Source organism: Anabrus simplex, chromosome 1, assembly GCF_040414725.1.
Source record: "Anabrus simplex isolate iqAnaSimp1 chromosome 1, ASM4041472v1, whole genome shotgun sequence".
NCBI lineage: Eukaryota > Metazoa > Arthropoda > Insecta > Orthoptera > Tettigoniidae > Anabrus > Anabrus simplex.
Genome location: NC_090265.1, coordinates 187,056,148 through 187,068,480, shown reverse-complemented (window position 1 = coordinate 187,068,480; position 12,333 = coordinate 187,056,148). Strand labels below are relative to the sequence as shown.

The window sequence follows — 12,333 nt, the reverse complement described above, 5'->3', positions numbered from 1 at the left end:
TCTTCACTAATTGCGGACACGAGTCAATTAGGCCTAGGTCACATTTATGGCTTACTCAAAGCTCTTTGTGTATTTGGAGGTACGGATATAACAAATTTCTTGACTTTGAGGACGGTATTTTTAAGAGAAAGGTAAGAATATTTATTGAAATGCAAAAGTATTGTTTTCAAATATTAAGTAAAATTTAATTTGCAAATTGCGAAGGGCGCCATAAAAGGGCACCCCGGGCGCCGCGTTGGACAGGGCTGATATAGACACACGCCTGGAATGAAACATATGGAGATGAGGAACGTACGAATCTGAAAAAACACCGAGACGAAATAACAATATTGAAAGGGCAGGGAAGGGAACTACCTACGTAAGTTCTTAATGTCTGGCAACCAGGTATTACGTAATTGATAGCCAGTGTTCCTGTTGTACATTGAAGAGGTTTAATTTTGTGGTTTTTAGGTTAATATTTTTTATATGATTAGAGGTTGGACGAACACAAAAGTAAATACGTCGTGTGTATTATGTGGTGACGTGAGGACTTTAATTTGCTGACAGTAGGTAAGGAAACGATTGATGAGAGGCGGATGTTTAATGAACAGCAGTTGAAGTTGAAGTTGATTGCTTATCCGTGCAATGGAGATAAGCTTTAGGTGATTAGTATCTGAGAGGAAGTGTGCTGGCAATTTATGTAGGTTTTTGAGCCCCCTTAAAGGCTAATTCTCAGTTGTGCCAAGAGGAGAACGAACCAGGCAGTGGATTATCATAACACAGGTAGAGCGTTAAATTTCCCTACTCAGCACAGGATAAATGGCGGCCTGCACCACTACTGGCTAGCAGTGGGGAAAGGGGGAAGGTGATGGCATGTGTCACCAGGAGGGGGATTTTAGCATATGTATTATGCTAGGTCAGGAGAGATTGAGTTACACATGCCATCACGTACCCAAGAAGTGAGGTAGTTGACCTCGTGTTGCCATTATTTTGAATTTCTGTTTTGTTTTCAGTATTGTTTTTGTACCGGGCGAGTTGGCCATGTGGTTAGAGGCGCGCGACTGTGAGCCCTGAAGATGGTCTTCCGTGGTTTCCAATTTTCACACCAGGCAAATGCAGGGACTGTACCTTAATTAAGGCCACGGCCGCTTCCTTCCCATTCCTAGGCCTTTCCTCTCCCATCGTCGCCATAAGACCTATCTGTGTCGGTGCGACATAAAGCAAATAGCAAAAAAAGTTTTTGTTTTGCCGCTTTGCCATTGGTTTTCTTTTTTCTTTTGTTTTTGCGTTTCAGTTTTGTTTTGTCCACTAGCGTGGATTATTATTGTATCTTTATTGTGTATTGTCTGTTGATGTCATGGTTCGGTTATTTTTGCTTGTAATTATTCGTAGTTTTGCTTGTTTTTTTTGCTAAATATTCTTTCTTTTTTTTCCGTTGAGATCGTTTAGGTTGGAAAACTGTAAGATCGGGAGAAAAATAAAGGTTACTTACTTACTTACTTACTTACTTACTTACTTACTTACATAAAAGAACCCATTTTGTAACAGATAAGACACACATTCCACTATAGATGTCACAGTTAGCGAGACAGCATCTCCCGTCTCGTTAGTCGTACACTTCAGTTATGCACGTTTTGATTCCAACTGAATTATTTAAACGTGCTCGATAAAATAATCATATAACCATTGTAGTATTTTATCTGCTGGTGAATAGAAATGCACACAGTCTGGATTGTTTTGCCGAATGTGCTGAGTTCTGTAAATGACGTCGTGGAACGTGAATTAAAAAATGATTTCATGAAGTGCACCGTCGATTCCGCGCCTGAAAAGTCTAAACTTGTGTTTATAAGCGGGCATGGTTTTCTTTCATGAAGCGAATAGGAGCAGTAACCAGTGGGAAAATATTTGTACCGCAGAACATTGATCTATTCCAAATTCCTCTGTTCGATGTGTTTCTTTGTAATACCGAACAGGCTTGAACGTCTAGTCTCTCTGGAGGGGTTAAACTTCTTTCACATATTTGGAGGTGATGATGCCATTGTTTTCTCTGTTTAGGACCTGGGACCTGATATTTTTTATCAAATGGTAATAGTCAAAACTGAAAAGAAGTTTACGACTCGGATCACATGGATGAGTCACACAGGTTCTCACTTTTCCCTCTCCAAAAGGTTTAAACATGGTTCTATGATTGTCAGTCAACGGCATTAATCATTTCTGAACTAAAAGGAATATATCGGGGTCTTCTAAGCCTATAACGAGGTCCGTTTACAACAAAACACAACAATTTATTCGCGAGAGCAGATTTTCCAATATCTGTGTCTTGAGTAATGACCACGCAAACGAACTTGTCACTGGTTGGGTCGTAAAGGAGCCTTACCTAATTCGCCTATTAATGGGCAATCACTGTTACACTCCTCTCTGTCTGAGAGTTTTACATTCAGCTCTAAGTCTTTCCTTCACAAATTAGGAAATCCCCCAAGCCTCATAATACCGTGTGATTTGTTCTGACCACTCGGATTTTGTCTTGCGAAAATTATGGATTTGACATGGTGGTACAACGATATTACCCCTCCTAACACACAGTATACAGAGGGCAAAAATAAAGAATATTTTGTATACTGTTCAGGGGTTTCCAAATGGCGGCCCGCGAAGCCATATTTTGCGGCCCGCGAGGGCTTTTAAAATAATATTTTAAGAAATGGGAGGAAAATTTACAAAAAAGTATTATATAGTTCGTTCCAAAGAGCTGCGCACTCGAAGAAATTTTCAGGGAAGAACTCTTGGAAGTACGTTACTGGGGTCCTAGGCTCTTAAAACTGTATATCACTGTTCTTTTCACATTACTCCCACTAAATTGTCCTTCTTTAAGTTTTGTTTCGACTACTTTATTAATTTCAAGTTTGTTTGTCTTAGGTTCTTTTTTGTAAATTTTTGTCATTTGTCACATAATTGAAATGAACTGACATTGTTGGGTGCTCTTCTTCCATATTCAATTGTCCTGGGTATATTAGTGTTTATGTTTAATTTCACTCTTTTATGCAATTGTAAAATAGTGTTTTAAGCAATTAAAATTATTAAACCTTCATCAATTGAACTATGCATATTATTTCGTACTGGTACCTCTGTTCTATTTGCAGAATTTTACGAAAATTGACCTATTATTCAAGTGCGGCCTGCGATGCCATTGTGAACCTCGACTCCTTACAAATTGGAAATTCCTGCTGTAGATTATATTTAGACACTGATGAAAGTGATGAAGATATAGGTCTAAATGAATCATCGTACTTTTCACCAGAAAAAGACAAAAAGGACAGAATTAAGATACTGGAATAAGAAAGTGAGTTCAACATTTTGCCTCTAAGCTTTTCTTTACCCGTACCTTGCACAGCTACCTGCTGTCATTTCTTGATGGATACAGTACTTTTGCATCCATCTCTTGGCACAGCCCAGAGCAAAGTGTAGCTTCCACTTAAGTCCCAGTCTCATCCATGGCAGTGACAATATAGAAGTTGCTGGGGTGTGGGTGGTGCTGATTAATGACATTCAGAGCACAACCAGTGTGTCTGAGTGTCATGAAAGGTGTTGCTCATAGGGTTAGTTGGGCTACATTAGCACTGGCTGGCCCAGAGAGGAAAGCAATGGCAAACTACCTCACTCCTAATCTTGCCTAGTACGCCTCATTTTGGTACTGCCATTGGTTTTTGTGGTTTCCCTATAACTGCATAGACTCTGGTGATGCTATTTGAGGATCCAATCAGCCTCTGGGCTGATGACCTAACAGACACAGACACCTTGCACAGTTGAAATGTAGCGGTTCACTGAAACATCCATTTTATCACGTTTATAAGCTATGTTATACTGAAATGATATTTAATTATGCTGTTCCTCTAACATTCCTTTTCATTTCTGAGTCTTTCAGAGACGCCGGAGTGTCAGAATTTTGCCCAGGAAGTGTTCTTTAGCGTGTCAGTAGTCGTGCTCTGTCTTTTTGCCGCGCTCGCTCATTGGCCAGGCTGACGACGCAGAACACTGGTCGTTTAAACCTAATCGTAGGAAACCCACAAAGTTAAACCTTTTTTTTAAAAAAAAAAAAAAAGCTCTACGTCGCACCGACGCAGATAGGTCTTACGGCGACGATGGGACAGGGCTAGGACTGGGAAGGAAGCAGTCGTAGGCTGGTGTGAAACCATACAAAACTATCTGCGGGTTTGCCAACAGTGGGATTCGAACCGTTATAGCTTCTAAACTATAGGCTATACCTCAGGAGCTTGCATACCATCACAAATAGCAGGGCGTAGCCTATGCTAAGGACGGTTCAGAAACACTGCACTCATCAAGAGGTGGCAGAGAACGAATAATAAGATGCGACTGTGGCGATAGCCGTTCAGCTTCCTGATCCGTTGTATAGTACCTAGTATAGTATAGTATGTTCCTGATCCGTTGTATAGTACCTAGTGTAAAATTACTATACTATGTTCCTGATCCGTTGTATAGTATAGTATAGTATAGTATACTATGTTCCTGATCCGTTGTATAGTACCTAGTATAGTATGTTCCTGATCCGTTGTATAGTTCCTAGTATAGTATACTATGTTCCTGATCCGCTGTATAGTACCTAGTATAGTATAGTATACTACGTTCCTGATACGTTGTATAGTACCTAGTATAGTATAGTATAGTATAGTATAGTATACTATGTTCATGATCCGTTGTATAGTACCTCGTATAGTATACTATGTTCCTGATCCGTTGTACAGTACCTAGTGCAGTATACTATGTTCCTGATCCGTTGTATAGTACCTAGTATACTATACTGTGTTCCTGATCCGTTGTATAGTACCTAGTATAGTATAGTATAGTATGTTCCTGATCCGTTGTATAGTAGCTAGTATAGTATACTATGTTTATGATCCGTTGTATAGTACCTAGTGTAGTATAGCATAATATGCTATGTTCCTGATCCGTTGTATAGTACCTAGTATAGTATAGTATAGTATAGTATAGTATAGTATAGTATAGTATAGTATAGTATAGTATGTTCCTGATCCGTTGTATAGTATAGTATAGTATAGTATAGTATAGCATAGTATAGTATAGTATAGTATAGTATGTTCCTGATCCGTTGTATAGTACCTAGTATAGTATAGTATACTATGTTCCTGATCCGTTGTATAGTACCCAGTATAGTATAGTATGTTCCTGATCCGTTGTATAGTTCCTAGTATAGTATAGTATACTATGTTTCTGATCCGTTGTATAGTACCTAGTGGAATATACTATATTCCTGATCCGCTGTATAGTACCTAGTATAGTATACTATGTTCCTGATCTGTTGTGTAGTACCTAGTATAGTATACAATGTTCCTGATCCGTTGTATAGTACCTAGTGTAGTATACTATGTTCCTGATCCGTTGTATATTATCTAGTATAGTATACCATGTTCCTGATCCGTTGTATAGTACCTAGTATAGTATACTATGTTCCTGATCCGTTGTATAGTATAGTATAGTATAGTATAGTATAGTATAGTATAGTATAGTATAGTATAGTATAGTATAGTATAGTTTAGTATAGTATAGTATAGTATAGTATAGTATAGTATAGTATAGTATAGTATAGTATAGTATGTTCCTGATACGTTGTGTAGTTCCTAGTATAGTATAGTATGTTTCTGATCCGTTGTATAGTACCTAGTATAGTATGTTCCTGATCCGTTGTGTAGTACCTAGTATAGTATACTATGTTCCTGATCCGTTGTATAGTACCTCGTATAGTATACTATGTTCCTGATCCGTTGTATAGTACCTAGTGTAGTATACTATGTTCCTGATCCGTTGTATAGTACCTAGTATAGTATAGTATACTATGTTCCTGATCCGTTGTATAGTGCCTAGTATATTATGGTATACTATGTTCCTGATCCGTTGTATAGTACCTAGTATAGTATACAATATTCCTGATCGGTTGTATAGTACCTAGTATAGTATACTATGTTCCTGATCCGTTGTATAGTACCTAGTATAGTATACAATATTCCTGATCCGTTGTATAGTACCTAGTATAGTATACTATGTTCCTGATCCGTTGTGTAGTACCTAGTATAGTAGAGTATACAATGTTCCTGATCCGTTGTATAGTACCTAGTATAGTATACTATGTTTCTGATCCGTTGTGTAGTACCTAGTATAGTATAGTATACAATGTTCCTGATCCGTTGTATAGTACCTAGTATAGTATACTATGTTCCTGATCCGTTGTATAGTACCTAGTATAGTATACTATGTTCCTGATCCGTTGTATAGTATAGTATAGTATAGTATAGTATAGTATAGTATAGTATAGTATAGTATAGTATAGTATAGTATAGTATAGTATAGTATAGTATAGTATAGTATAGTATAGTATAGTATAGTATAGTATAGTATGTTCCTGATCCGTTGTATAGTACCTAGTATAGTATACTATGTTCCTGATCCGTTGTGTAGTACCTAGTATAGTATGTTCCTGATCCGTTGTATAGTACCTAGTATAGTATAGTATACTATGTTCCTGATCCGTTGTATAGTACCTAGTATAGTATAGTATACTATGTTCCTGATCCGGTGTATAGTACATAGTATAGTATAGTATAGTATAGTATAGTATAGTATAGTATAGTATAGTATAGTATGTTCCTGATCCGGTGTATAGTACCTAGTATAGTATACTATGTTCCTGATCCGTTGTATAGTACCTAGTATAGTATACTATGTTCCTGATTCGTTGGCTCTTATCATTTAAGAAAAGACTTGGAAATCATTTCAGAAAAGATTCGGTAAACAGCTGATGGGGACTCTGACACCCCACTGGCAGTCCTCGATGCAGATAAATCAGTTTGATTGATTGATTGATTGATTGATTGATTGATTGATTGATTGATTGATTGCCGGCTATGCCATGAAACTGAGCTTGTCAAGCCGGCCACACGGTCTAGGGGTCGTGATTCTGCCTCTTATCCTGAGGCCCCGGATTCGACTACCGGCCATGAAGGAGAGTTTAACCTGGATCTGAGGCTGGTTCGATGTCCATTCAGCCTAAACGTGTATTTATTTATTTATTTATTTATTTATTTATTTATTTATTTATTTATTTATTTATTTATTTATTTATTTATTTATTTATTTATTTATTGCTATTTGCTTTACGTCGCACCGACACAGTTATGTCTTATAGCGACGACGGGATAGGAAAGGCCTAGGAATGGGAAGGAAGCGGCCGTGGCCTAAATTAAGGTACAGCCGCAGCATTTGCCTGGTGTGAAAATGGGAAACCATGGAAAACCATCTTCAGGGCTGCCGACAGTGGGGTTCGAACCCACTATCTCCCGATTACTGGATACTGGCCGCACTTAAGCGACTGCAGCTATCGAGCTCGGTAAACGTGAACAATTGAGGAAATATTGAGAGAACGGCCCCGGTATAGAAAGTCAAGAATAAAGGCCGAGAAGATTTGTCGCGTTGACCACGCATCACCCACCATGTAACATGCAGGACTCCTGGCTAAGCGGCGGTCGCTTGGTAGGCCAACGCCCATGAGCGATGTAGCGTTATGGTTTTATGTTTGTTTGCAGAACTGCCTATCAACTGAGCAGAGCAGAAGAGAAGAGAAGAGAAGAGAAGAGAAGAGAAGAGAAGAGAAGAGAAGAGAAGAGAAGAGAAGAGAAGAGAAGAGAAGAGAAGAGAAGAGGTGTTCGAATCTCAACTACGGCAAATGTAGATTTATAAAAGAAACCCGTGGTACATCCAGCTCATGAATGGCCTTAGCTTGCCAAGACGACAGCTGCCCAACCACCAGTGGCGTATACTGAGGCCTACCAAGGCTATCGGTGATGCCCAAAACTCAATTAAGAACGATGGAAGTCTAAAGTACATAATAATGTAAGCATCTTACACATTGTTCCTTTTACAAAACTTGACAACAGTGAGAAAAAACGTCGCACATATTTCTGAAAGCTAAGCATCGGAGACTGATATCGCAGCCCAGACTCTCGTTGCTCTCCCCTCTGCTCGCCATAGCGGCTTGCTGCTGTATGCCTGTATATCTGAGAGGAACGGGGACCGGGGGGAATGGTGTGCTAGCCTTCGGTCCGTCAGATCGCCACTACTATCAACCATGCGTTACTCATCGTATATACGTCCTCGTCTCATACTTCTGACTTAATATAATTAGAAAACAGAGTGCTGGTATTTCACTCCCGATTCCTTCTACATCATTGTAGGAAGACACTATAGGGCTGCTGTTATACGAGCAATACAGTTTTATTTTTATAGGTACAATTGCTAAAATGAAATGCAATCTTTCATGTTCTCTTTTGTTGGTTGGAATCGAATCCGTGATCATGGGTCAGATACCACTACTGATCTCCCGAGGAAGCTAATAAACCAGTGAACGATGGGTAAAACCGCTGTAAAATTCAGCATTTGTATTTAATAATAATAATAATAATAATAATAATAATAATAATAATAATAATAATAATAATAATAATAATAATAATAATAATAATAATAATCATAATAATAATAATAATAATAATAATAATAATAATAGCCTCCGTGGCTCAGACGGCAGCGCGTCGGCCTCTCACCGCTGAATACCGTGGTTCAAATCCCGGTCACTCCATGTGATATTTGTGCTGGACAACGCGGAGGCGGGACAGGCTTTTCTCCGGGTACTCCGGATTTCTCTGTCATCTTTCATTCCAGCAACACTCTCCATTATCATTTCATAGCATTTATCAGTCATTAATATCACCTTGGGAGTGGCGACCCCATTGTAATATCAGCCTATATCTGGTTCATTCATTACACCCCCGACCCGGTCAAAGACTGGAAAACAGGTTATAGGTTTTCATTTTCAATAATAATAATAATAATAATAATAATAATAATAATAATAATAATAATAATAATAATAATAATAATAATAATAATAATAATAATAATAATAATAATAATAATAATAATAATAATAATAATAATAATAATGGTGCATGGCATCTGTGTAGGGTTGGTGGTGTCCTAATGAGGATAAAATGAATGGCGAAGACGTTATAAACACGCAGTCCCCAAGCCAGGGGATTTAACAGTATGAGGGTGTTGATTCTGAAAACTGATCCGGGGCCATCGGACCAAAGGCAAGCATTCTATCCATTTAGCCACAAAGCCGGACTTTAATTTGCTAAACCTTCGGCTACCATCTCCACTGATCAGGGGTTGAGTATTGGCAGCAGCAGAGGCCAGAGCAGTAGCTTGTGAAGCAGATTTCACAACACAACAGGCTTCTCCATTGGCTATTGGCTTCAGCTCAAAACGCTGAAGGCTTGACGTTCAGTAAACCTACCAACGAAAGGGGGTAACCTAAGTCTACTGGTAGCCCACGTCTTGATCCCAGCATAAGCCACAGATCAATCAATCAATCAATCAATCAATCAATCAATCAATCAATCAATCAATCAATCAATCAATCAATCAATCAATCAATCAATCAATCAATCAATCAATCAATCAATCAATCAATCAATCAATCAATCAATCAATCAATCAATCAGCACTGATCTGCATTTAGGGTAGTCACCCAGGTGGCACATTCCCTAGTCATTTTTCTTCAATAATTGCAAAGAATTTGGAAATTTATTGAACATCTCCCTTGGTAAGTTATTCCAATCCCTAACTCCCCTTCCTATAAATGAATATTTGCCCCAGTTTGTCCTCTTGAATTCCAACTTTATCTTCATATTAAGATCTTTCCTACTTTTATAGACGCCATTCAAACCTATTCGTCTACTAATGTCGTTCCACGCGAACTCACCACTGACAGCTCGAAACATACTACATAGTCGAGCATCTCGTCTCCTTACTCCCAAATCTTCCCAGTCTAAAGTTTGTACATTTCCGTAACACTGCACCTTTGTCGGAAAACACTCAGAACAAATCGTGCTGCTTTCCTTTGGATTATTTCCAGTTCTCGTATCAAATAGTCCTGGTGAGGATCCCATACTCTGGGGTCTTATCAGAGACTTATACGCCCTCTCCTTTGCATCCCTACTACACCCCCTAAATACCATCATAACCGTGTGGAGAAATTTGTAACTTTTATTGACAACCTCCTTGATATGATTTCCGCAATATACCCTTGCCCTGTACTGAACCCATTATTCTACGATGAGAAAAAATATTTTTTATTTTTCTCAATATTTATTTAAAATAACAAGCTACTTTTATTTTTGAGAGCAGCCATGTTGCGCTTCCAAAAGCCTCGCTGTCGCGTGGGAACGATCTCACCCGCGGTAAGCTCATGAAATACCGTGACACCTCGGCGGACTTCGAGCACATAATAATTCTTCAAATTCACGGAATTCTGCGTAACGAGAGATTTTGGAAACACAGTAAATAAAGAAACAATTTAAATTATTATTAAACCCTACGTGAAGACAGAACCCCCAGGGAAAAATATAAATGCTTTTAAGCATAAGTACAAATCAGCGTCAGATCCGAGGACTAGCTCCACGTGCCAAGGTCAATGGATGAAGAAAACTCGCGAAACGCCCGGGCAGAAATAATTCATTTCACCTGTTGCGAGTGTGGTAAAATTATGAGATTAACATCCAAATAAATCACAAGTCTGTCCGGAATTCTGGAACAAGTTTTATGAAAATCGGTCTATTGGACGCGAAATTAGCAGATTACGCAATCAAGCTTAGTGGTGTGTGTGGCGTCACTCGTAGGACTATAAAAGGAACCCCCCACTGCATATTTTTCAGTGTCGATCTGGTTTTTGAAGCAGTGGAAGCTTACGCCCGTCGTCAGCAGAAAATTGTACGAGATAGATCTACAAATAACTTAGTAATTGTTCGTAGCTGAGGTCCACAGCTTCTGTTAGAAAGGGAAGGTGATATAAATTTTTCTGAACTTTTGCCGACAAACTGTGAAAGCACAGGCGTCTGTTAAAGTACATAGCAGATTTTATGGTATCACCTCATGTGTGTTTGAAAGTGTTAAGAGATTTGGGAAGCTAGTCAGAGTAGTTCTGATTTCGTTATCTGTTGAACACCTGTTGTGTTAGGGTGACACAGAGAGACGACTCTGGGAAGAAGGTAGCCAGTCGCAGTTGACTGCAGAACGAGGGAGGTTTGTTGTACAAATTATAACGAGGAAAGTGCGTGATTTGTGTTGTCATTTAATATCGTGTGAAAAGGCAGTGTTTGTAAGATTGATATGTTGGAGAAGATGATGTTATTTGTACCAATGTGCGGCTAAAAGCACGAGATCAGCTCGCGACAATGTAGCCAAAATACTGGAGATGACGTCACTTGCAGGTCTGTCTATAGTTGTATTATGTTGTAGTTAGATTTTATTGTTTGTCCCAACAAATTTTTCAAGATGATTGTCGGGTTGATATTTGTAATTATCAGGCGAAAAGTGTTATAATTTTGGTCAGCGTGTGAAAATTTTAGTTTGTAAAATTTCACCTCAAGAAACTGTAAAATGCGACGTTTATATCTGGTGTTAATGTTCTATGAGATATTGTCCAAAGTGAGGAAAATTAGGAAAGCTATAATGGTAAAGTAGTCGTGACGAATGTCTTAATTTCAAATATCAGTTGAATTCAGAAATGTTTGTCGATAATAATAATAATAATAATAATAATAATAATAATAATAATAATAATAATAATAATAATAATAATAATGTCTACCGCGGGATGAAATTTTCCTATGTTAAAAGTGCATTTAACCAGTATGTTTTACAAGGATCGCAGGCATTTAGTTAATTCCAGTGAAATTCGATAGAGTTATGTTTTATTCATGGGAAGTAAAATTTTGTGACATCGTGTATGTCGATGATACGGAAAATCGCGGTGTGTTCTTGTATTCTCGAGGTCCGAAAGTTGTAGTAACAGTAAAATAAAGAGATGTATTTTATAATGGTTATTGTTTTTCACAAGAGGATTGAAATTTGAAAAGGGTCTTGAAATATAAGAAAATGGATTGAGAGCGAAGAATTTATATATGTGGAGATGAGGGTGATAGGAATACTGAAGGTGAAAGGGAGCCTGGATTTTAAGTAATACCGCTGGGATAATGCGAGAAGAATGAGTTTGAGACAGGCTATGTTTACCGAGGAAGGATTTGCGAGACAGGCTGTATTGTGACAGGCTGTAGTGTATTCCGCTAACAATCCGAAATTTGAGACGACTACTGTGTGAGGCACCGTAGATTTCTAGTAAGATCCCAAGTGAAAACGATTCTAATAAAGATTAAAAATCTTGGTAGTAAAAGTCAAGTGACTAGTTACGTAAAGTCCGTATAAACA

At 38.3% G+C, this 12,333-nt stretch overlaps 1 protein-coding gene across 3 annotated transcripts in view; it reads left to right on the top strand.

The window, feature by feature from the left end:
• The window catches only part of LOC136863745 (endocuticle structural glycoprotein SgAbd-8), a 120,884-nt gene that overhangs the window by 73,654 nt on the left and 34,897 nt on the right, over positions 1-12,333 (top strand). Inside the window, exon 1 of one of the 3 annotated variants that reach the window (XM_067140101.2) lies at positions 3,242-3,316. The exons of 1 other annotated variant lie outside the window; for it this stretch is intronic. In XM_067140101.2, coding sequence (XP_066996202.2) covers positions 3,251-3,316 — 66 coding nt within the window. In that variant the 5' untranslated portion in view covers positions 3,242-3,250. Of the gene's footprint in view, positions 1-3,241; positions 3,317-11,177; positions 11,337-12,333 lie in introns of those variants that run through there. One more of the 3 variants, XM_068225778.1, reaches the window with a different exon arrangement.